Raw genomic sequence first — 24,992 nt, forward strand, 5'->3', positions numbered from 1 at the left:
ATAAAGAATCTGTCTGCAATGCAGCAGACCTGGGTTCAAGCCCTGGGTTGAGAAGATCCCCTGGAAAAAAAATGGTAACCCACTCCAGTATTCTTGCCTGGGAAATCCAATGGAAAAAGGAGCCTTGCCGCCTTTACAGATTGGACACAATTTAGTGACAACACCAACATCCCCTTCCAATCCCCTTCCATGACAGCCCTTTTAGCTTCTGCATTGTCTCCTGTTGCCTTCTGCTGAGATAGCCTTGTCCCTTGTCATTCTTGGGTGAGATGCATAAAGCTCTATCAAAATCATTTCCTTTGCTGCAAATCCTACTCAGATGGTTTTCCATCTTTCTGGGAAATCTGAGGAGCAGGTTAGCAGCTATTAATAGTATTGGGGACTTCTTCAAAACTAAGACAAAGATTCTCATTTTAACATCTGGTAGTAAACAAACAAACAAATAAAATTCCAATGTGGATAATGCCAAATTGTGAGGGGAGGTGTGTGGTGGTGGTGCAAACAGAGTGGTGGAATGCGGAGTGTAGAAAATTGTGTGGTGTGTGATATGGTACAAACAAACAAATGCTTTGCAGTCAGATAGTGTAGTTTGGAATAGGGCTCTGACATTTATTTACTGAATTTTAAAAAATTGTGGCAAAATACACATAACTTAAAATTTACCATTTTAGCCATTTTTGGGTACAGTTGTGTGGTATTAAGCACATTCACATGGCTGTGCAATCATCATCACACCACATATCCAGAATTTCCCATTATCCCAAACAGAAACCCTGTATCCATGATCAATAATTCCCCTTCCCCAAGTCTGGCAAACCATTATTCTATTTTTCTGTAGGTAGCTCATGTAAATAGAACCATATTTTGTCTTTTTGTGTCTTCTGACATTTATTTCTGCATCTGTGCGTTAAAGCTAAATAATATGTACCTTGTGAGGACATCTGGTATGAGAAAGTCACTTAGGCTAGTCCTCATTTCAGAGCTTGCCTTCGACAAACGTTTCTTTCATTTAACCTTATCTATTAAACTGGCAACGGAGAAGGCACTGGCACCCCACTCCAGTACTCTTGCCTGGAAAATCCCATGGACGGAGGAGCCTGGTGGGCTACAGTCCATGGGGTCGCACAGAGTCGGACACGACTGAAGCGACTTTGCAGCAGCAGCAGCTGATCTGGGGCGCAGGAAAACTTGTGCACCTGCATTCTGATCCCTCTGGAGGGCAGGCGAGAACTTTGGGCTGACCCCGGCTTGAGATCTCGCGAGACTGTCAAACGTGTGGTATGAGGCGTGGGAGGAAGGTTGTGTTCTCGCGAGAACTCTGCCTTTGGGCCCTTGGCGTGTGTCTGGCGGCGGCTTGGTGAAGGACTCTTCCGAACGTCCGGAGAGACAGTCGGAGGTGGTAAGAACCGGAGTGGCCAGCTGGGCGGGCATGCCTCTTTCCGCTCTCACGCCGCGGGAGGGTCTGGGGCGCCGTGGCCGTTTTTCGGCCCGACCCGGGCTTGTCTGGGCCTGCTTTTGGAGGCCAGCCTCTCCCTCGACTTGCCTGCCCTGAGGGCGACCTTCTACCTGCCCGCCGGCCTAGGCTTGCCTTCCTTTCTCTGGCCCTCGACTTTCTCGGCCTGAGGGGTCACCTCTTTCTTCCTGCGCAGCCTGTCCTCCCTTCTTCGTCCTTGGACACACTTAGCCCGGGAACCCCCAACGCCAGCCTGCCCTTCCGCCTTCCCGCCAGCCCCGGGTGTGACAGCTCCAAGTTTTTGCTCGCTCTCGCCGGTCTCCTGGAGCGAGGAAGGGCCTGTTTTCCCAAACGGTCCCAGAATATATACATTCCTAGCCTGTTGGGTGGAAACGCACAGATTGTAATTTTTTTCGGCCCTCTACCCGCCAACCCAGCGTAACTTACGGTAAAGTGCTTGTAATTCTCTACAAAATCCTGAGAGGTAGCTCCCTTATCTCCTTTTTACAGATGAGAAAAGCGAGGCTTGTTAGTCCATTGCTTCACTCCACCAACAGTTGTTTAATTCAGCACCTGTATGTTCAGGGTGTTGAGGATGTGACACTGAAAAAAACTATGGGCATAGTCCTTATTTTCATGGAACTAAATGATTGGGGCAGGAACAATAATTGTGTAAATAGGCTTAAGTGCCACGTGGTATAACATGGGATGGTGAGATCAAGAATGGCAGAAGGCAGAGAGTAATGCTTGACCCCAGAGGCAGAGCTTTTTTCACCAGACTGTTTTGTGTTGTTTTCTAATCAGGGTAAGATTCACTGTACCATAACTGTTTCCACTACCCACTTGGAAATAGGGACATATAGTTGTAGGGACTATTGAGTTACTTCTGGATGGGGATGGGGCAGGTAATCATAGTTGACTCATTTCTGCACAGGGGTACTAGTGTGACATTTCTGAACTTGAAAGAACCTCAGAGTCTTTGAGGAAGACTCACTCAAATGCTACAGTGGAGTTGGGACTGTGGTGCATGTACCTTGAGGCAAATCACTTGGTTTGCTCTTTGAAGGTTTGCTAGTTTGCAGATTTGTTAAGTGAGATGGTATATGTAAAGTCTAGCAGGGTAACATATCTTAAATTTTATTTCTCCCTCCTTTTCTATTGTTCTTGGGTCCCTAGGCAAAATCCTCAAGTTTTATGATAATGTGTTTTGTGTTAAAATTAACTTCTCCAATTACCTTATTTTGGGCAAATAGGTATTTTAAAAGTAGAGAAGCATGGTGAGCCATGTAGGGAAAGGAAGATGTTATTCTCAAAGAGGCAGAAGATATCTTATTTTAGAATTAGATAGGACTCCCCACCCCACTGCCATTTTACTTAAAGTCAGTTTAGCTGTGCCAGAATCTCAGGAGCCGATGTAGGGGTTTTATAAAACTGCACAGGTGATTCTGATACAGATTCCTCTCCCACTAGGTTCTTGGCTAGAATTTTATGATAATTTCCCTCCCAGAGTAAGTGTTAGCATACTTGAAGGCATTCAGAGCAGTCATTGTTGCGACTGCTGAACTTCTAAATCTTAGTCTCCGATTTCAAAATTTTCTTATTTTTTTAGTTTTTGGTGACTCAGTGGCACAAATTTTCCTCTAGATGCCAAGTTTGCCATTGTGTCCCTAGGGACTATCACAGTATGTGTCAGCTTAGACAGTAAATAGCTGTAGACTGAGTAAGAAAAATAACAGTAAAATCTTAACACTTAAATGATCCCTTCACCATCCATTGTGTGGTTGGAGAACACAGGCACAGATCTTGGATTAAATCTTGGTCCTTTTACTTGGAAGCCTGTGACTGTAAGTAATACATCTAACCTTGTCAAGCCTTAGTTTCCCTGTTTTAAAAATTTTATTTGTAATATGTAGGTACCTTAAAGTTTTGTGAGGACTAAATGAGATGATGTGTTAAAAAATAAAAAAGTCTTGGTTCATAGATATATTAAATACTTACTGAATCCATTCCTCCAGCAACTATTTACTGAGCACCTCTGTGTAACAGTGAACAAAAAGACAGCCTCTGTCTGTGTGGAATGTACCTTCTAGTGTGTTTTCTGAAGTGGGATCAGAAAATAAATGGTTTCTATGTGTCAGATTGTGATAAATACTGTGGAGATAATGTTAAAATACATTAAGGGGAAGTGTGTGGAAGGAAGACTTATTTTATATAGGATAATAAGGAAGAGGACACTAGGAAGAGGGGCGAGCACAGATATCTGGAGGAAAATGCAAGTGCCCTGAGGCATTCCTGGTATGCTGGAGGAGCAGCAAAGAGGCCATTGTGGCAGGGCTGAGTGGGCTAAGAGGAGGGAATAAGTAGGCAGCAGTAATGAGGTTTCTGCAGGAATCCTGGAAACAGATGAGGGTGAGTTATTTAATTGATGAACTACAAAAAATGTCTTCCTTTATTAGCATACCCATTCTCTTATCAGAAGTAATCAGAAACTATTCTAAATGCTGTATCATATATTAATTACATGTATTAATGTGTTACTTTGTAATAATGTATTACAATACATGTATACCATATACATATTAATGATTACATGTATTAATCTTTGACTCTTTCCAAAAAAGTATACCCAGTCTCAGAGAACCAAGACATGTCTCTCTGAAGGATACACAGTGGCATGTGCTGCTAGATCAGAGAGCATTTTCTGAGTGTTACTGAAATCAGTGAATTCAGTGTCTCTGTATATGTACTAGTTAGCTTGCAAGTTTTAAGTGATTGTTACAAGGGACCAACCAGTATGTATGTACGGGATTAAATTCAGTTTCATGAAGGAGCTATAGATTGCTGTGGCAGTTTTATTACTCTTTTTGCTGCACTTTGGCCCTCTTAAAATTTTGCTATCAGTTTTTATTTTGGCTTTGTTTTCAATATAGGTATGTCTAAACACATTGTTGCACATAGAAGAGGCAAGCAGTGCAGATGGCCTGAGCTGATAAGAGGGCCAGATTGACCACTTCTGCTCTGGTGAATTGTTTTAGTAGTGTTTCTATGCTTGTCAGTTAGAGGAGCAGCCATATGGTCCTTCTCAGCTTGTCTTCTTTGCTTGCTAAATCCTACCATTACAGTCATAATTTGTGAACTTCCCACCTAGTCTACCATTACCTGAAATACTGGCATGTCATCCTTACTCTTTGAATTAGATAGATTCACTGGCAAGTGACAAAAGGTTGTCTTGAGGGTCCCTTTAAAACAACAACAACAACAAACTTCTGGCATGAATGCTTCATTCTGACTCTCTTAGCCATCCCTGATTCTCTTGTCATCCCTGATTTTACTTGGCTCGATTATGCAGTGAAATCAAGATATTCTGTTTTGAGGCTGAGTGTATTTTTGGGGCTAAATATTCCTCTTAGCTAGCATTGTCTTGAGTCCTCTAGAAACATGACAGTTTGGTTCAGTGAAGGAGTGAATAACTGGCAAAATAGGTTTAAAAGTTTTTGCTTGTCAGTTGGTCATAGACAGGAAGTCAAGTCTTTTAATACTTGAACAATTACAGATTTCATAAGAAACTGATCTTGGGTATATTTTGAGTTTTAGTTTGGCATTATTTCTAGACCCCTAGGCTTCAGAGGAGGGAAAATATTTTATCATTTGCTTGTTTCTGTTGGGAAAACCACAAGATATTCACCATATAAGATTAGGGAAAAATTATATTATTACTGTGATGATAGATAAATAACATCTTTTCCTATATTATGGCAAGAAGTTTCAATTTGAAGATAGGGTACTGAAAGCTTACCAAACTTGTGTGATGTAGGCTGGAATTTCTGTGGTACTGTAAAATCAGAGAAAAAAAATCCAGAGATGGCTGTAAACATAGTTACTGTTTCCCCTTTAACTCATATATCAGCTAGTGCTTGTGAATCTGTATAGTTGGGCTTTGATGGGTCTGGCATTAGGAAAGGCACTTTATATCAGGGCCTAGCCTGAAATCATAGTTTCAGTAGCAATATCCTTGCTAGTTTTGTCTTGTTTGAAAGAAAACGGGAAGTAACAGTTATGGTAGAAACATTTCCACTTCTGAAAAACCTTTCTGAATGGGACATCAAGTTGACTACTTATGTTTAAAGCAGAACTATACCATACTTACTGTGGCTGGTCTGAAATTGAACATTCATTTCTCATTTAGTCATCCATCCATTTATCAAATATGTATTAAGCCTCTGCTGAGTTGAGGGTTACAGCACTGCATAACTCCAGGGATACCATTTTCTTTAGGTCAGTTCAATAGAGCACATGGAATATGAAGGGGGGTTGGTAACACTGTGATACTGATACCAAGCCAACAATACATGGTCCCTTCTCTCAGGGACCTCTCAGACTAAGGAGGCAGACATGTAACAGTAAGGATAACATGTGTTATGGGTGTCATACTGGAAACTTACACATATTACACTGAGCCCAGAGGAGGAAGCAGCTAACTCTATGTGTATGTTAGTCATTCACTCCTGTCTGACTCTTTGCAACGTCATGGACTCCTCTGTCCATGGAATTCTTCAGGCAGGAATACTGGAGTGGGTTGCCATTCCCTTCTCCAGGGGATCTTCCCGACCCAGAGATTGAATCTGGGTCTCCTGCATTGCAGGCAGATTCTTTACCATCTGAGCCACGAGTGAAGCCTCTTTCGGTTAAAATATTGAAAAATGGGATGCTGGGTCAGAAAAGGCTTAAAGGTGGTGACTGTGCTTTTCTGACTTAAGTATAGTCAGAAAAGCAGACAGGTGGGGAGAAGGGAGGGATCTGGCATTGCTGGCAGAGCAAGCTGGGAGAACCAGACTGGACAAGATGAACCAGCCAGGTCTAGGCATGAGAAACTGCTGTCCAGAAGATCACAGTATCTGATCTGCTCTGGGGAGATAGCAGGAGAAGTCAGAAGACTCAGAACTTTATTAGAGAAATTTGGACTTTATCCTTTAGGCAGGTGGGGAGCCATTGGACAGTTGTAGTTTATGCTCTTTAAATGAGATGATCTACTAATCTACTAGGAAATAGATGGTTCTCTTGTTGGGAGACAGCAAAGAAATCTTGAAACAGAAGAGAGGTAAAATGTCTTATGACTTTTTCCCCTTTAGAACCTAAACATTTCATAAATATGCAAGGGCAAATTACAAAGCTTAAGGGAGTAAAAAGCTACCTGCAAAGTCTGAATGTGGAATATGTTTAGATTTTTATGATTTTTGTCTCTCTCCAGTCTTTATATTTGTATACTCTTTAGTCACTTCGTTATAGTAACAATTAAAGCTGTCATAAACAGAATAACACTGACTCTCAGTAACTGTGTAGCTCAGTTCAAGTGAAGGAGAGCTGGAGCATTTAGTGTGCTGAGGCATTGGTCAGGATCTGGTAGAGAGGGCATAGAGACCACTGGTTATGTAGGTGGCAGTCAACAAAGTTCCTATTGTATTCACATTGTAACTATTTTTAGGGGCATATAAGAGAGATGAAAGTTCTTGACATTAGTCATTTTTACAGAGAATTGCTGTAAAATACAGAGAATTGCTTCTTTCTAGCCATTGACTTAAAGTTCAATGGGCTATCAAATTTTAATTTTCATCATTCAGAGGTATGTCTAGCTTTATTTGTATCTCCACAAAATATGCTATCCAATGAAGATATTTTGAATTAAGAGTGAAATTGTTTTCTCACTAATTTTGGTAGTGAATGACTGACATGGGACCCCAGAAACTGTGCATCACAGATGAAGCAGGCACGTCCATAGATTCTGTTCATCTGAAATCTGAGGGATGCTTAATTGAGGTTGATAGTCTTCCGGGTCCACTGGCCTTTGCTTTTTGTCAAGTGGTTTCACTTTACTCTTAACTGTTATGAAAGTAGCTTCATATGCATAGATGAGTCAGTGAGTTCAGTCGCTCAGTCGTGTCTGACTCTTTGCGACCCCATGGACTGCAGCACGCCAGGCTTCCCTGTCCATCACCAACTCCTGGAGCTTGCTCAGACTCATGTCCGTCGAGTTGGTGATGCCATCCAACCATCTATCTCATCCTCTGTCGCCCCCTTCTCCTCCTGCCTTCAATCTTTCCCAGCATCAGGGTCTTTTCCAGTGAGTTAGTTCTTCACATCAGGTGGCCAAAGTATTGGAGTTTCAGTTTCAGCATCAGTCCTTCCAATGAATATTCAGGACTGATTTCCTTCAGGATGGACTGGTTGGATCTCCTTGCAGTCCAAGGGACTCTCAAGAGACTTCTCCAACACCACATTCAAAAGCATCAATTCTTCGGCACTCAGTTTTCTTTATAGTCCAACTCTCACATCCATACATGACTACTGGAAAAACCATAGCTTTGACTAGACGGACCTTTGTTGGGAAAGTAATGTCTTTGCTTTTTTAATACGCTGTCTAGGTTGGTCATAGCTTTTCTTCCAAGGAGCAAGCGTCTTTTAATTTCATGGCTGCAATCACCATCAGCAGTGATTTTGGAGCCCAAGAAAATAAAGTCTGTCACAGTTCCCATTGTTCCCCATCTATTTGCCATGAAGTGATGGGACCGGATGCCATGATCTTAGTTTTTTGAATGTTGAGTTTTAAGCCAACATTTTCACTCTCCTCTTTCACTTTCATCAAGAGGCTCTTTAGTTCCTCTACACTTTCTGCCATAAGGGTGGTGTCATCTGCATATCTGAGGTTATTGTTATTTCTCCCAGCAATCTTGATTCCAGCTTGTGCTTCATCCAGCCCGGCATTTTGCATGATATACCCTGCATGTAAGTTATACAGCCTGATGAGAATTAGTATTTTACAGTAAAAAAAAATTGATTTAAAAGGTGTGACAAGGCTGTATAGAATTTTGTCTTTGGCCTGATTGGATATGCAGGCTATAAGGATTATTTTCAGAGAAAAGGGAATCAAACTAGACTACCATGAGCATGATAATCATCAGACAGGAAGTACTTATTGTGTGCCAGGTACTGTCCTAAACATTTTTTATATACCAATTCATATAATTCTCATTGAGTTGACCCATTATTATTGTCCTCATTTTACAGATGGGGAAACTGAGGCATGGATTGGTTAAGTGACTTGCCTAAGGTTACACAGCATCTAAATGACAGAGCCAGGTTTTGTACCCAAATGGGGTAGCTCCAGAGTTCATTCTCTTAACTACTCTGTAGTAGGGCTTTTGTTTCACTACTCTATTTCCAGCACCTAGAATAGAGCTTGGCATATGGTTGGTGCTCAGTTTGTTGAATGAAAAGCATCCATGAGCATTAAATGCAGAACTGGACTGAGGCCATGTGGGAGTGTGTTTGAGAGACAGAGGGACACCGGGGTTCAGGTAGAGGTATGTCACAGATGTGAGGCAATGTCGGAGCCTGAAACAGAAGCCGAGACCTGAACCTCAGCTAGGCTGACAGTGGTGATCTCAGAGGGAGTCACGAACTACTGCCAGGAACATTCGAATAACAACTTCGGAAACCTTACTGACCCACGTTTGTTATTTCTTTATAGTGATTAGCAGCAAAATCCTTAAAGACGTCTTGACGATTTGGGGCGTGGATCAGGGTGGACACAGAGGCTAAACGCGGGAGCAGGTGGGCCGCGGAAAGGCTGGAGAGGGGCCCCTGGTGTCCCTCGAGGCTCTGCGGGCTGGCTTCGCCCGGAGTGGCCAGTGGCGGTGGCGCCCAAGCGACTCGGAACCAAGAGTCTTGAGGGAGACGGGGTGGGGTAGGGGTGGGGCGGGGCGTCCTCGGGCAGCCGGGGGACCTAGGGGGCCCCCGAGTGGGCGGAGCCTCCGGCCCCGCCCCGCGACCGACGTGCGCGCTCCCGCCCGCCCGTAGGGAGCTGCCAGACGCGCTGGCGGGGCGGGGCGCTTTCTGCGTGCCCAGGGACCTTTCTCATCCTGGTCCTGGATAAAGTAGCGTCCTGCTTGCTGGGCAGCTCGCGCGCTGGGGCCTAGCTTGAGACGAGGTATGTCCGGCAGCCCAGGGCCGCAGCGGGAGCCCTCCGGATTGCCTCCCCTGGGTGGGCCGGGAATGGGTCCTGCTGTGCGCATGCGCACTGAACGGTACCGGTACCTGCTCTGAAACCGAGTGAGCGCGCAGCTGCGGCTTCCCGGGAGGACCAGACGCAGGCTTCTTCGGGCAACTGTGCTCCTAGTTTGTGTTGGGGAGCCTAGAAAGTCGCATGTGTCACTGTTGCTTTTGAACTAGACGCCTTACTTGGCATTAGATGGTAATGACTAATATTGTGGTTCGTTTTCAGTTATTCGAAAAGTTGATGTGCTGGGATTGGTTGCTTATAGTTACATGTATAAAGGTAGACAGATCTGAGTGCAGTAAGGTCTGAAGTGTTAAACGATCTTAAAATATGCTGTCGTGAATTTATTATTCCCTTATTTTGTGCGTTTCTTCAGGCTTTAACCTTTACTTATACATGCTTTAAAAAGTTAACGGAGAATCATCCTGAATTTCAGAAACTGGGAGCTAGGATGAGATAACATATATAACCTTTGAGTTAATGGTTTGTGATATTAAACAAAGAAACCTTTAGTTTTAAAAACTAAAACCCATTAAGAAATGTGTCAGGGTAGAATTGCATGTGGACTATTAGTGTAATTTTTTTCTTGAAAATTTGTACAAATATTCTGATATATGTTGTCTCATCAGAGATAACCAAATGGACCGTTAGTATTCTAATTTAGTAATTCATAGAAGATAATAAGTACCTTATGGGTCTTTTAGCAATGATTTAGATGCTAGGAATTTAAGTGAAAAATGGGCATCTTTTTTGGAGAGGAGAGCAATTTGGAAAGGAGTCAAACAGTGAGACCTGGAAGGTGCAGTTAGAAATGATACAAGCCTTCATTTAGACAGAGGATGCAGAGTGATTGTGATAAGATGTGAGGTAAGATCCCAGGGCTCTTGCTCCTGTCTTTCATACTTGGAAGTGTTTTGGTTATTCTGAGCCTGTCATGACATGCTGTTTATTTTTGTTAGCATTATTTAACAAAGAAGGTATGAAAGATTGTTTTTTTTTGAGGATTATGAATGGGCTGAGATTCTTAATGGAAGGTGTTCCAGTAGTAACCCATTGGAATGTTGATTTTAACCTCCTGTTGGCAAATAAAAAGAATATATGGGTGATGCACTAAAGGAAGAACAAACTGATCAGGAGAGAATTCAGGAGTTGACCCTAGGAACCCTAGTTCTAAACCGAGATCTTCATGTTACAGCTGTGGTGACCCTTTAAATGGGTCATTTAAACTCTCTGGGTCTTTGTGGCATCATCAGGGTAATGAGAGTAGTCTACCACAGAGATGCCTGAGGTTTTTCTAACTTTAAATTTTGGTTAGTGTTGTTCACAAGAGGGTTATAGCTCTTTGGAAATTTTATGGATAAACCATATGACAAGGACTTAGCTTCATTTGCGGTTTAGTTGCTCAATTATTGTTCCCTGTCCTTTGGATTTCATAACTAGATTTATGCAGAGTTGTGCAAATATGGCATATGTAGTTTGTGGAACTCTTCTTTGAGGGAAGAAAGTGAAAGGTGCTCAGTCGTGTCTGACTCTTTGCGACCCCATGGACTATACAGTCCATGGAATTCTCCAGGCCAGAATACTGGAGTGGGTAGCCTTTCCCTTCTCCAGAGGATCTTCCCAACCCAGGGATTGAACCCAGGTCTCCCACATTAGGGGCAGGTTCTCTACCAGCTGAGCCACAAAGGAAGCCCTTGAGGGAGTCTTGAGGGAGGTGGGGTGGGGGTGGGGGGGTCCTCTGGCAGCAGGAGGGCCTAGTGGGCTGCCTGGGCGGAGCCTACTTTGGGGAAAGCTCTATGTTTTTCCTGGAGCTTTATTTATGTGAGGAATGTGTGTATTTCTCCCTTGATCTCTCTCCTCCCCCAAAACCTCAAACAGAAATCCTAGAGGCAGGGATGTTTTAGAAAGCGCTTAAACTTTGAACTTGTCTCAAACAAAAACACCCCACATATTTAAGGCAATCCTTTTTTTTTTTTAAGTAAATCCTCTTTTGAAGGTAGTAGGGCAGAAAAGTGTGTATATACTTGGTATATTAATATATTAGAGGGTTTAGACCACTGAGTTTTTGCCATAAAAACAATTTACGTTTTGCTATGTTATATAGTGAGAGAGTAGATTGAGAGCTATATTTATTAAACAAGTACCACACCCTGACCGCTAAGTCTCTGAGGTAGATATTGTTATCTTCACTTGTTAATTAGAACGTTAGGTTCAAAAGGGGCAAATGGTTCAAGGTCATAGCATTAATTAATGGCTAATTGATTCTGAGTCAGAGCATTGTCACTTCAGAGCCTTTTCTGGTTTCAGTGCTTCTTTCTATAGTCCAAAGGTAGAGATTCCGAAGGTCCCTATAACTCAGCTAAACCTAATTACAGAAGCAACCAAAGGTTAAAAAGTGCAGTGTGCAGGGCTTGGGTTAAGTGCCTATAGGCAGATACTATCTCAGTTTATCTTTATTGCAGCACTTTGTATTAATAGCTACTGTTGTCTCCATTTTTCTAGAGGAAATTGTGGTCCAGAGAAGTTAAGTAACTAGCTCATGGGTCTCAAGGTTGCAGATGTAACTGGAATTCTGGTTTCTCAGGCCTCAGAGTAATCTCTTCAACATCACACTTGCTACCCTGGCTCTCCAACCTGAAACAGATAAATTGTTGAAATTGACCGTATGGACTTAGATAACTCATACAAGTGTCTTTGAATGTGACAGTTCAGGAATCTAGCTCTGGCTTCACCTTACCGTGGTTTGAATTCACCTGTGTGGTAGAGTTCTTGATTTCAGCTCTGAGGGCTTCCTCCTCACTGCAATACAAGAAGACAAACCTTTGCACAGCAACTTTCTTGGGATCTAGGCTATGGAAGCTGACCACCTCGTGAATGCTCCACAGGAAGGAGGAGGGTCAGAGCCAAGGGCAGCAAAGGGACAGACATCCCCGGGGTGTAAGAGAATGAAACAGGTTTTTAAACACTCTTGCTCTAACCAGGTGACTGTTTTGAAGGATAACACTCATTTTATTTTGAAAACAAGGTGGGTAAATATGTGGCGAAGGATCAGTTTTGTAACTTTTAAATCTCATCCTAATTTGTATCCATAGCTAATAAAGGGGAAATCCAATTTGTGTATTTTTGCCATATTCTATTCTTGTTAGGCAGAGTGTAGTATTTGTGATTGCTTTGAGAAGACCTACTTTTCTACGTGGTATGCATTTGAATGTTTCCCACATGATCTAGAGCTATGGGGTTTTTTAGCATTGTGAAGCAACATTTTAATTTAACGTTATTGCTTAAAATTTACACTGTGCTAGGCATTGTGGCATTCCACACAAATGGTGAGGAACTAAGAGTGGGAAATTAGGCACAGGTGAAAGTTGTTTAATATGTTTGATAGCTGAACATGCTTTGCGTGTAACTTACGTGCAAAGTGAAGCAACTTGTGGTAATGAGGTGACATTCTGTTCTCCGAAGATGAGCCAGTATTTTACCCACATTCTGCAGGTTCCTACTGTGTGCTCTGAGTGTACACTAATGGGTGTGTTTAAAACAGGGCAGCTTACAATGTGAAAATGAATGTAGCACAGTAGCTACAGCTAGTGTTTTAAGGGGTCAAAAAATCTCCAAGGGGATTCCTGTTGACAGTTAATGAAGCCCTTCCGTTTTCAGAGACGATTATAGGGAACAAAATAGCAGGGGGAAGTTAGAAAATTTCCTGAATCTTTCTGTTATTTTTAGTAAATCTAGTTCTTGAATGTGCATCTCTTTTGCTGAGGTGGTCAGAAGTAAGCCTACTGAATTTCTTCCTCCTGTTGCCTTGTTTCTGCTGTGGGGAATCTCACTGCATTTGGCCCTTCTCATGTTCTAGCTAGCTAGCCACCTGGCCCTAAACTTCAGCTTGAAGATGCAGCATAGGCCAGAGTTCCTTGCGTCTCACATGAGCCGTCAGCCATTTGCAGGACTCTGCACTGGGTAGACTGCTGTTCACCTGAAAGCTGGCTTGCTTCTCTGCGAAGGTCGTTTTCCTTCAGGATTGTTAAGAAATTTCTTTTATATGTTGCCTCAGATATCTGCTATTAATCCTTCTCTACTCCTTTTGGGTTATTCTGAACAAGTCTAATTCTATTTGACACGTCTCCAAATATTCCAGAATAGTAATCTTCTTGTCCCAGAGACTTCTCTTATCTAGACTAAACAGCCTCTCTTCCTGGAGAAATTTTTCATGGTTTTGAGGCCCCTTTCTTTTTTTTTTCCTAAATGCCTGTTTCTGAAGTTTGTTACTCAGAGAGAAATTTCAAAATTAGTCTAATAAACGTGGAACAGATTAGTCCTGTGGCGAATGCTATGCTTTTGGTAAATGTAGTCATAAAAAAGTAATTTTTTCCTCGAGAGCCAGTGTACTGCTCATATAAAGCTTGCTTTCAATTAAAAATCTCCATTCTTTTATAAATACCGTATCCTAATGCATATATACGGAAATCTAGAAAAATGGTACTGAAGAATTTATTTACAGGGCAACAATGGAGAAACAGACATAGAGAACAGACTTATCGAGAGGGGAGGAGGGGGTGACATGTATGGGAAGGGTGACATGTATGGGAAGAGTAACATGGAAACTTACATTACCATATGTAAAATAGATAGCCAAGGGGAATTTGCTGTATGGCTCAGGAAATTCGAACAGGGGCCCTGTATCAACCTAGAGGGGTGGGATGGGGAGGGAGATGGGAGGGAGTTTCAAAAAGGAGGAGATATATGTATACCTGTGGCTGATTAATGTTGAGGTTTGACAGAAAAATTCTGTAAAGCAATTGTCCTTCAATAAAAAATAAATTAAAAAAATCTCCATTCTTTTAAAAACATTGTTTTCCATTTTGTCCTCCCCCATTCAAGTAAAAGCAAAAACTGCATTTTGTTTTACAAGATTCAACAGCGCTGTAGAGATTGCTTGAAATCTGTTTTTGTCACAGCCCCATGTTATCTCCAGCTTTAATGTCTTCTGTGTTTTCATCCAGGCAATTAGAGAAAACTGTTGAGTAATTGGGGAAAACAGGGGCATACCTCTAAAAACTTAACAGACGGGTTTTAGTCCATTATCTTTTGCGTACTTTGTAAAACATAATTTTATGATTCAATTTAGTTGTCCTGCTTTGCCCATGTTTACTTCGTCCACAAAGGCAGTATACAACCTTGTCACAGGTCTTACTGTTGTCCAAATATATCATGTCTACAGCATTGCCTTGACGGGCCAGTTTAGTAAAACTACCCAAGAAGGAAGTAACTTTGGATTCTAAGTAAAAAAAAAATTACTTGGAATCCATCTAAGCCCATGGATTCACAGGGCTTAGTGAATCCATGCTGGGCTACTGTGATCACAGCCTTCTTTTTCTCAGTATTTAGAAACCATTTCTGATTTTAGATTTATGCAGGATAGATAGAGCAGGATGACAGTAGTGGTGGGGTGGGGTGGGGCAGCGGACAGACAAGTTATATTTATTAAGGGTATGCTGTGTGCCAGGTCCTATGTTGGAAGTACTGTTAAGTAGTCATGATTAGTAACTGGGAGTTGGTTGGATAATCATTTGGGGGAATGATTGCAAGGTTTTTGGTTGTAATTATAGTGCAATTTGGATTTTGTTTTTTTCTTTTAAAGGAACAAGGTGCAGAATGAGTACCTCAGTGGACCAGAGTGGCTGCTCCACTAATAGAGAGCCCCTTTTGAGGTGTTGTGATGCACGGAGGGACTTGGAGCTTGCTATTGGTGGAGTTCTCCGGGCTGAGCAGCAAATTAAAGATAACTTACAAGAGGTGTGATGTATGCTTTTCTATTCCCTTGTCTGAACTCTTAGCGCAGGTCTAGTTAGAGCATAGCCAAGGGATTGGCTTCTCCAAACCAAAAAGTTTTTATCCCATGCCTTGCATTATCTGCCTGAAATGTTGGTGCCTTTGATTCCAAAGGGAAAATGGAGCAGATGTTAGAAGAACCTGAAAATTCTTGTACCCCTTAGACAATTCAGTTTAGCCTGCATTTTTGATTGCTTCTCTGTGTGGTACCTGTGCCAAGCACTGCCATCAACTAAAAAGTAGCAAAATGAATGAGCTAAGCTCATTGAGCTGGTCAGTTGTGTTCCTGATGCACAAAGGATGGCATTTCCACATCCCCTACTATCTTTTAATTTGTTATTGGCATGGCATGATTCTGAATGAGTTAGTTGTTAAGAGCGGGCCAAGATGAAGTCTGTCCCTTCTATTAGCCTAACAGCATGCTGTTGGTGAATTGGTAGACCAAGTATTACATGACTGAAATACCACTTTACTATACAGAAAAATGTGTTTTGAAATATAGTTCCTTATGTGGATTCTCATGGATAATTTACAGCCATTAAGATTTTCTTCCATAGGATTTTTATATTTATCCCTCTTTTGCATCACTATTTATACTTCTAGAAACATTTAGTTAATAATTTTACGTAAACTGTCTACCCTAATAGTCCTCTGGCTGTTGACATCTCTTCACTAAATTGGCCTGCTATAAATGTGTTGCTTATTCGTAGGGTGAGAAAAGAGATAAGGGCTAGCTAGTTACATTCTTGTCTTATTCCACTGATGAATTTGTAAAACTATAGGTTTTCAAATTATGTGGAAAACATAGGGAAATCAGTATTACATGACATATCTTTGTATTTTCTTTTGACTCCTTTAGGACACCCAAAATAAACCTTATCCTCTTAGAAGGAGGGGTATTGAGGGTTTTAGAGCTTAAAGAAGCTTTTATGACTGAAATTCTTAAACTGGGTCCATGGGGCTTTGATTGTTCCATGGGTGGGCTTTGATTGTTCCATGGGTGGGCTTTGGGACACTCAACCTTGAAATTATAGGCAAAATTTTAAGTGTATGCATTTTTCTGGGAAGATACTCCATACATGTCATCATTGGATAATTAGAAGGATTTGTGACCCACTCCGTTGTTCTTGCCTGGAGAATCCCAGGGACGGGGGAGCCTGGTGAGCTACCGTCTATGGGGTTGCACAGAGTCGGACACGACTGAAGCAACTTAGCAGCAGCAGCAGCAGTGACCCCCAGAAATTTAAGAACCTTACCATTCTGTGGGAAACACTGTTCTTTGATGAAGCTAACATATTTATGTTTCGTAGGTCAAAGCCCAGATTCACAGCTGCATAAGTCGCCACCTGGAATGCCTTCGAAGCCGTGAGGTGTGGCTGTATGAACAGGTAGATCTCATCTATCAGCTTAAAGAGGAGACGCTTCAGCAGCAGGCCCAACAGCTCTACTGGGTAAGATGACTGCAAGGCCGTAATATGGTTTCTGGTTTCCAGAGACTGTCTTTTCTGTAATGAAGCATTAATATAGATCAGATAAAAATCTAATCTCAAGTGTTATTTGCTGTTTGTTAACTTGGATACACTTGATGCTTTTCGTATCATTGTGGCTCTATGATTTCATCTTTCTTCTAGTTACTGGGCCAGTTCAATTGTCTTATTCATCAGCTGGAGTGCACCCAAAACAAAGACCTAGCCAATCAAGTCTCAGCTTGCCTGGAGAGGTAAAGACCCTTTTTGTGTGTTTTGATTTTGGCTCTTTGACTTTGGTGTATTAAAAAGTCACTTTGTAACTCTTTGCATGATATGGATTTAACTTAGTGTTAAACTTAATGTTCGTTTGATAATATCATCTTGCTTTAAATATTTAATATACTTGGCAGTACATGGTTAAGTCATCTATCTTTGGCTGAGTTTCATAGAAACTCAGTTCAGTTCAGTTCAGTTCAGTTCAGTTCAGTCGCTCAGTCGTGTCCGACTCTTTGCGACCCCATGAATTGCAGCACGCCAGGCCTCTCTGTCCATCACCAACTCCCGGAGTCTACCCAAACCCATGTCCATCGAGTCAGTGATGCCATCCAACCATCTCATCCTCGGTCGTCCCCTTCTCCTCCCGCCCCCAATCCTACCCAGCATTAGGGTCTTTTCCAATGAGTCAACCCTTCGCATGAGGTGCCCAAAGTATTGGAGTTTCAGCTTCAACACAGACCTTCCAATGAACACCCAGGATTGATCTCTTTTAGGATGGATTGATTGGATCTCCTTGCAGTCCAAGGGACTCTCAAGAGTCTTCTCCAACACCACAGTTCAAAAGCATCAATTCTTCGGTGCTCAGCTTTCTTCACTGTCCAACTCTCACATCCATACATGACCACTGGAAAAACCATAGCCTTGACTAGACGGACTTTTGTTGGCAAAGTAATGTCTCTGCTTTTAAATATGCTATCTAGGTTGGCCATAACCTTCCTTCCAAGGAGTAAGCATCTTTTAATTTCATGGCTGCAATCACCATCAGCAGTGATTTTGGAGCCCAAAAAAATAAAGTCTGACACTGTTTCCATTGTTTCCCCATCTATTTCCCATGAAGTGATGGGACCAGATGCCATGATCTTAGTTTTCTGAACGTTGAGCTTTAAGCCAACTTTTTCACTCTCCTCTTTCACCTTCATCAAGAGGCTCTTTAGTTCTTCTTCACTTTCTGCCATAAGGGTGGTGTCATCCGCATATCTGAGGTTATTGATATTTCTCCCGGCAATCTTGATTCCAGCTTGTGCTTCCTCCAGCCCAGCGTTTCTCATGATGTATTCTGCATATAAGTTAAATAAGCAGGGTGACAATATACAGCCTTGACGTACTCCTTTTCCTATTTGGAACCAGTCTGTTGTTCCATGTCCAGTTCTAACTGTTGCTTCCTGACCTGAATACAGGTTTCTCAAGAGACAGGTCAGATGGTCTGGTATTCCCATCTCTTTCAGAATTTTCCACAGTTTATTGTGATCCACACAGTCAAAGGCTTTGGCATAGTCAATAAAGCAGAAATAGATGTTTTTCTGGAACTCTCTTGCTTTTTCGATGATCCAGCGGATATTGGCAATTTGATCTCTGGTTCCTCTGCCTTTTCTAAAACCGGCTTGAACATCTGGAAGTTCACTCAACCAAACTTCAAATAACTCACAATTTGGTTTTTATTTTGGATGAATTTGAAATAGATATTTCTTTAAAATAGCCAGATTTTGTTTGCTTTTTTCTCCAGACTGGGCAGTCTGACCCTCAAACCTGAAGATTCAACTGCTTTGCTCTTTGAAGCCGACATAACCGCACTGCGCCAGGCAATCACCACATTTGGGTCTCTCAAGACCATTGTAAGTAATGTTCATCTCAGAAGGTTCATAGTGAGCTTCTCAGGTCTGTGCCCTGACAGATGGTCTTAAAAATAGCACATTTTCACTATGAAAAAGGACTTTCTTGAGAATTTGGTAAGCTTTAGAAACTTCATGTTCTGATTGAATTTATAGAGCATTAGGCTGGTAGTGCTTGGAATGTGTTATTGACTGACTGATCGTCTCTGGAATTCATCTTTGTACCTCTTTAAATACCTTTGACTTGTTTCTTAAGAAATCGATGGCTTGAATGGTCTATAAGTGTCAAATATCGTCTCATTTGGGTCTTGTTAATAGTTGTAATACTACCAGACCTGGTGAAGGTTTCTTCTGTGAAGATAGTTATGTAGTAGATAGAGAATTCTCAGGTTTTATAACTACTTCATAGGTCACTGAATTTAGAATATGAAGAATATTTATTCTAGTGAACTGTAACACTCTGCTTAGTACTTTTGAAATTTAGGGATTACAGGTTCACTTTTTTGGTATGAAAGCATAACATTAGTAAACACAACTAATTTGCTTTTTATCTTATAGCAAATTCCTGAGCACCTGATGGCTCATGCTAGTTCATCAAATATTGGGTCCTTCTTAGAGAAGAGAGGCTATATCCCTTTGCCAGAGCAGGTAAAATGTCATTTTGTTTCTGGTAACTGAGTTATTATTTGGCTTGTATTTCTTTGGAGTTTGATTATATCACTTTTTTTTTTGGCTATCATTTATTTGTAAAAAGGCACCAGTGGTAATAAATGAGTTTATACAATTAAATGCTTCCCTTGAGACTGAATGTCAGAAATTTAGAGGTTTTAGAGGTGTTCAATAAGAAAGTAGTTGTTACCAGTTAGTTCATAAGAAATTATCATTAGCTCTATGCTTGAGTTGGTTCTCTTAGGGATCCTTCTCTTTATCTTTACTTCTGAAGGCAGTGTGAGAAGTGTGAATATAGGATCTTAAAAGTTTTGAGTTGAGAAGTTTTGAGTACAGCTGGAAATCAGCTGTACTGATTTCCAGCTGTACTCTTTGTTTTGTAATTGTGAGAATGGAGGCTTAGGGAAATCATTTGACTTGTGCAGGGTCAGCACCGAGCCAAGATTAAAGAGCTTGGGTCTCCTGTTTTTCTGGCAAACTTTCTAGTGCATTTGACATTGCCTTGTTAAGCAGCAAAGTATTATGTGATTAGCAGAAGTCAGCATCCAGCACCACAGCTGTCCCTCTCAGTGAATGGCTCCTTGGAAGTAAACCTGCCGCTGGTCACCAGGCTCCTTACCTACCCAGCACCAATCTCCAGGACTGGCTCAACCAAAAGCAGACCTTGGAGAATAGTCAGGTGTGTTGCTGCCTTTATTGTTTCTGAGATAGATGATAGATGGGGTAATAGATGGGGTTAGTTATTAACTGATATTATGTCTTTGGTTTTTAGTTCTAGTCTGGAAAACATATTTTAAAATAACATTTTATTACCGTAGTGACACCTTTTCTCTATAGATAAAAAGCTTAGGAAAAAACTGTATAAAGAAATACAAGCTCATAATCCCACATGCAGAAACTACCACTGTAACATTTTGTTTATGCATACATATAGTTGCATGAATATATTTCTGTCATTTAATTCCTTCCATAAAATCCCTCATAGTATATACTATTTCATTGATTGGCTATAAACTTCAGTTTTTCTGAATATAAATAAATTTCTTTTGCATGTCCAGGAGATAATTATTTATATGCATTCTTGATTAGTTCTTTAGGAATGAATTCTTAGAAATTGCGTCCCTAGATTGTAGTTCTGCAGACCCTTTAAGGCTTTCGATACAGACTGTCAATTTGGGTTTCCAGAAAGTCCATACCAGTTTATACACCTTCTTCCCTAAACATCTCTTAACAGTGGTAGTCATTTACAAGTTTCTTTCTCTGAATTTAACAATTTAACACAAAAGAAGAATTTTACTTTTTGAGTTTCTTAGGTTACTAAGGAGATTGAGTATTTTTCATGTTTATTAGCCAACTTTGATGACTTCTCTAATCATATCTATGGCTCATTTTTGTCTTCTTTATTCATAAATGCACATGTAGAAACTACTTGTCTCTTTTCTACAAGATATGCTATAAATGCTTTCTCCTAGTTTGCCTTTTTAACTGCAGAAAATTTAAGTTTTAATAGAATTATGTATTTTAATATCTCAGAGAAATCCCATGTCTTTTGGCTATGTATACTTAAACTTAGAAACATTTTGTCGTGTGGTAAATATAAGTAGAACTCTTATCATTGAATTTCAAGGCAGTCATAATATTCTAGCAAACTAATAATGTGTATTTCTTGTGTAGACGTCTGCTAGAGCCTGCAGTTTCTTGAATAACGTCTGGGGCAACCTAAAGGGTTTGGAAAACTGGCTCCACAAGAGTCAGCAACAAGAAGTTTCTGAAAAACCAAGTTATCAAAAGTCTAACAGCTATTCTACTACCAGTTCTTACTCCATTGAAATTGAAAAGGTTGGAGATCTAGAGCCTCTTGATCAAGATGAGATGGCTCTTTCTGACTGGCTGGTAACCCCCCTGGAATCCCATAAGCTTGAGCAGCCTGGGGATGCCGGCTGTGAAACCACCGGGGAGAAGTTTAAGCTCTTGTTCCAGGTGTTCCAGGAGTCCTACAATGTGAATGATTGGCTTGTCAAGTCTGATTCCTGTACCAATTGTCAGGGGAACCAGCCCAAAGGTGTGGAGATTGAGAACCTGGGCAATCTGAAATGCCTGAACGACCACTTGGAGGCCAAGAAACCCTTGTCCACTCCTAGCCTGACTACTGAGGATTGGCTTGTCCAGAACCATCAAGACCCATATAAAGTAGAGGAGGTCTGCAAAGCCAATGAGCCCTGTACAAGTTTTGCAGAATGTGTATGTGATGAAAATTGTGAGAAGGAAGCTCTGTGTAAATGGCTTCTGAAGAAAGAAGGAAAGGATAAAAATGGTATGCCTGTGGAACCCAAACCTGAACCTGAGAAACATAACGAGTCCCTGAACATGTGGCTCTCTCCATCCAGAAGAGAGGCAGCTGAACAAGCTAAGGCACCAAAGGCAATGGCTTCTTCTAGAATTGCTGATTCCTTCCAAGTCATAAGGAACAGTCCCTTGTCAGAGTGGCTCATGACCCCCTCACACAAAGAAGGATGTCCCAACAAGGAAGTGCCTCTTACAGAGGACAGGGCTGGCAAACAAAAGCTTACAAACCCCTTGGCCACTGCCTGGTGTCCCTTTAACACAGCTGACTGGGTCTTGCCAGGAAAGAAGACAGGAAATCTTAGCCAGTTATCCTCGGGAGAGGACAAGTGGCTACTTCGAAAGAAGGCCAAGGTGAGCCAATACATTAAAAAAACCACCATTTGAAGTATATTCAATAGATTTTTATTTTCTTAATCCCAAACCTTGCAAATAAATGGACCAGATCCTTAACTATCTTAACTGTTAAATACGGCTTAAGTATTAATTTTGGTGCCACATTAGCAACAGAATGGAACATATATGATTATTCATACTGAAGTTTGTGTGCATTTTCTAGGCCCCAAATCCCCATCTGGCCTATTTTATTGCAATTTATGGAAAAGATTAGGGGTAGAGAAAATAGTTGTCACTTTTGCTGTTGTTAGAATGCCCAACGTTCGCATCATTCTTTATAGACACTAGACTATTTGGAAGATGAACTGTTGGTATCATGCCTCCCAGTTGTCATGTAGCAACCCACCCTTTGTCTTCTTGCAGGAAGTATTACTTAATTCGCCCCTACAGGAGGAACACAACTTTCCCCCAGACCGTTACGGCCTCTCAGCAGTTTGTGATCTCTTTGCCTGTATGCAGCTTAAAGTTGATAAAGAGAAGTGGTTGTATCGAACTCCTCTACAGGTTGGTATATGCCACTAATGGAAATATTACAATTTTAGCTGCTTATGATTTGTCTTACGTATGAATTCAGTTTGTTCACTGAACTGTATTTCTGTTAATGGTTTGTTTGTGTATTAGGTGAGGTGGGGAAAAAGAGAGATCATAGAAACTTCATGTTTCACTTGAACTTGCTCCATGAAATAACTAGGACATACTTGAAAGGAACCTTTCCAGATGATGTAGCTGTCAGAATTTTTGGAGCCTGTGTGGTTTCTAGTAGCTTATTGAGAAATGAGAGCTTTAAAGTGGGAAGACATTTGCTTTTAATCTTACAATGAAGTGACTTTTTATGTGGCCTTTTCTTTACAGATGTGAAGGAATCAAGTACTAGTCAAGCAAATTTTCTGCAGATTATCACAAATCCATGAGCTGAGTGACTGTGGCTTGCGAAATCATTGTCTCTGGGTCTGATGTAGTTCCTTTCCTCCCCAATTTCGAACTAGTGAAGAGAAATTAGTCATCAAATTTTGAATTACTGTGTAAAAGAAAATGGCGATTTGTTGATGCTGAGGTGATTCAGTTCTTTCTTACAGAAGTATTAATTCACCCCTACGCTAGAAATGCATCTTAGTGGGTTGGTCTTTCTCATAAGCCTCCATGGCTCCTTAGATTGGGTTGCTATTAGAAGTACATTAAAACACTGTAGTTTTAAAAATGAAGTAGTTCTATAATCAAAGTGTATTGATGTATTCTAAAGCTAGTAAAATTACCTAATCTTTTGATTGGCAGTCTTTGAATGCTTCCCTTATCGTGGGTTTTCTTCCATTAATGGTGAATTCTTCTATTTAATTAATATACTATTGTATTTTATATCATTAACCTTGCCAATATAGTGGGTTTTTCTTACCAAAACATATATTGAAAGTCTTGGCAATTTTTGACGTTTATCACAAAACATTTTAGCTTAGGTACCAGATTCTGCATTATTTTTCTTCTTTTGAAAGACATTCAGATTTTGCAAGTTCTGTCTTTATCCCCTTCTCTAAATGTTATTATGAAAGAAGAACATCTCTTTCAGAAGGGCTCCATATTGCTTGAAGACTATATTCAGGGTAGTTCTATCCTCTTTCAAAATATTCTGAAGAACTACAGGCAGAAGAGCCCCAGTGCCGACTAATCAAAAAGCGAAGTTATGTTGGAAATGTAGTACTTGAACTATTCACTGTCCTAAGTGTTATTGGTGCATCCTGTGTAAATGGAAGCTGAACTTGACACCTGGTGCTTTTAACTAGGCATAAATTAAACGTCCGCTCACTGCAAGCAGAGCATACCTATACCTCTAAAAGTATTACGCAGTGACATTTTAGTGAATAGGAAGTTTTGAACACTTGTGCCTTGGGGTGTTTATTGAAGCTTTATGAAAACTATCGCTGTTTCCTTAGTATCCTTAAAGTTATGTCTGTGCTTTAAAAAGTTTCTCCGTAGGAGAGAGATGGTATTTATACCATGTTTTAAAATTCTCTAAAATGAGACATCTTAGCTGCTTTCCACTTATAAACTATTAAGCCACTCAACTTGCCTGTTATTGGAAATACCTTTAAAAAGTTTGTGATGTGGTAATCGAGAAAGCCCTTTTGGGGAAACTTCACAGTCCCAGTGTCATTGCCTTACAGCTTCACTAGAGTTCTTAACCACAGCTGAAAGGAGCCTATTACTTTTTAGTTCTTCCAGATACCATTTAGAACTTTAAAGGTGGTGGGTAAAAACTTAAGGAGCTTTTCCATTACCTTAGGTTGCAGGAAACTTTGTAGTTGAGGTTTAACACATTGTGTATCCCTAAATTAACATTAATCACTATGCTAATGAGTATGTAAACCATTCTTTTGCATTGACGCATTTTGTACTTCCCTCCATTCATTAAAAGCATAACAGCCATATAGTTGTCCTGTGTATTTGTAAAACACCTTGTCACAAAACTATATGAATGTGGTATCCTTTGGTTACAAGTACAGCTGAGAAACACTTTTATATTCACTTAAAATGTTTTATTATTCTTGAATTAGCAAATAGGTATGTTATTACTATCTGTTGACCAGTGCTTTTCTGCCAAATTCCTAACTAGATGCGTTCAAAAAGGCTCTACTTTACTTTCTCTGTAATCATAATAGCCACCAGTTGTTTATTATGTATATATGTAACCTGGAGTGCATTATTTGATTAATTTCATTTCATAATGAGAAAACAAACTCAGAAATCAAGTAACTTGTCCTTCCTTTCTTTAGCTTTCCCAGGGCTTCCTTAAAAACTTTCAGCTTGTGTCTATGTCATCTCTCTAATTGTCCCCAGTAAGACTGAGTTAATATTGTTCTAGCACAGTACACTAATGGTATAATAGTTAACCTGAAATA

General features: G+C 40.8%; 1 protein-coding gene across 14 annotated transcripts; it reads left to right on the top strand.

The window, feature by feature from the left end:
* Window positions 1-1,326: 1,326 nt before the first annotated feature.
* Window positions 1,327-24,519, top strand: NCOA4 (nuclear receptor coactivator 4). 14 transcript variants are annotated; one of them, XM_081561309.1, is made up of 10 exons: window positions 1,327-1,901; window positions 15,148-15,302; window positions 16,649-16,789; window positions 16,970-17,058; window positions 18,588-18,696; window positions 19,252-19,341; window positions 19,895-20,041; window positions 21,037-22,059; window positions 22,465-22,605; window positions 22,954-24,519. In XM_081561309.1, the coding sequence occupies exons 2-10, from the start codon at window positions 15,162-15,164 to the stop codon at window positions 22,957-22,959; spliced, it is 1,887 nt and encodes a 628-aa protein (XP_081417435.1). In that variant the 5' UTR covers window positions 1,327-1,901; window positions 15,148-15,161; the 3' UTR covers window positions 22,960-24,519. The 14 variants fall into 14 exon arrangements, with proteins under 14 accessions (XP_081417435.1, XP_081417475.1, XP_081417404.1 ...); XM_081561349.1 differs by having other exon boundaries at window positions 19,898-20,041; XM_081561278.1 differs by having other exon boundaries at window positions 1,327-1,399.
* Window positions 24,520-24,992: the final 473 nt, after the last annotated feature.

The sequence above is a fragment of the Giraffa tippelskirchi genome, chromosome 2 (genome assembly GCF_054371585.1).
Source record: "Giraffa tippelskirchi isolate mGirTip1 chromosome 2, T2T-mGirTip1v1.2.pri, whole genome shotgun sequence".
In the NCBI taxonomy this organism is placed as follows: domain Eukaryota; kingdom Metazoa; phylum Chordata; class Mammalia; order Artiodactyla; family Giraffidae; genus Giraffa; species Giraffa tippelskirchi.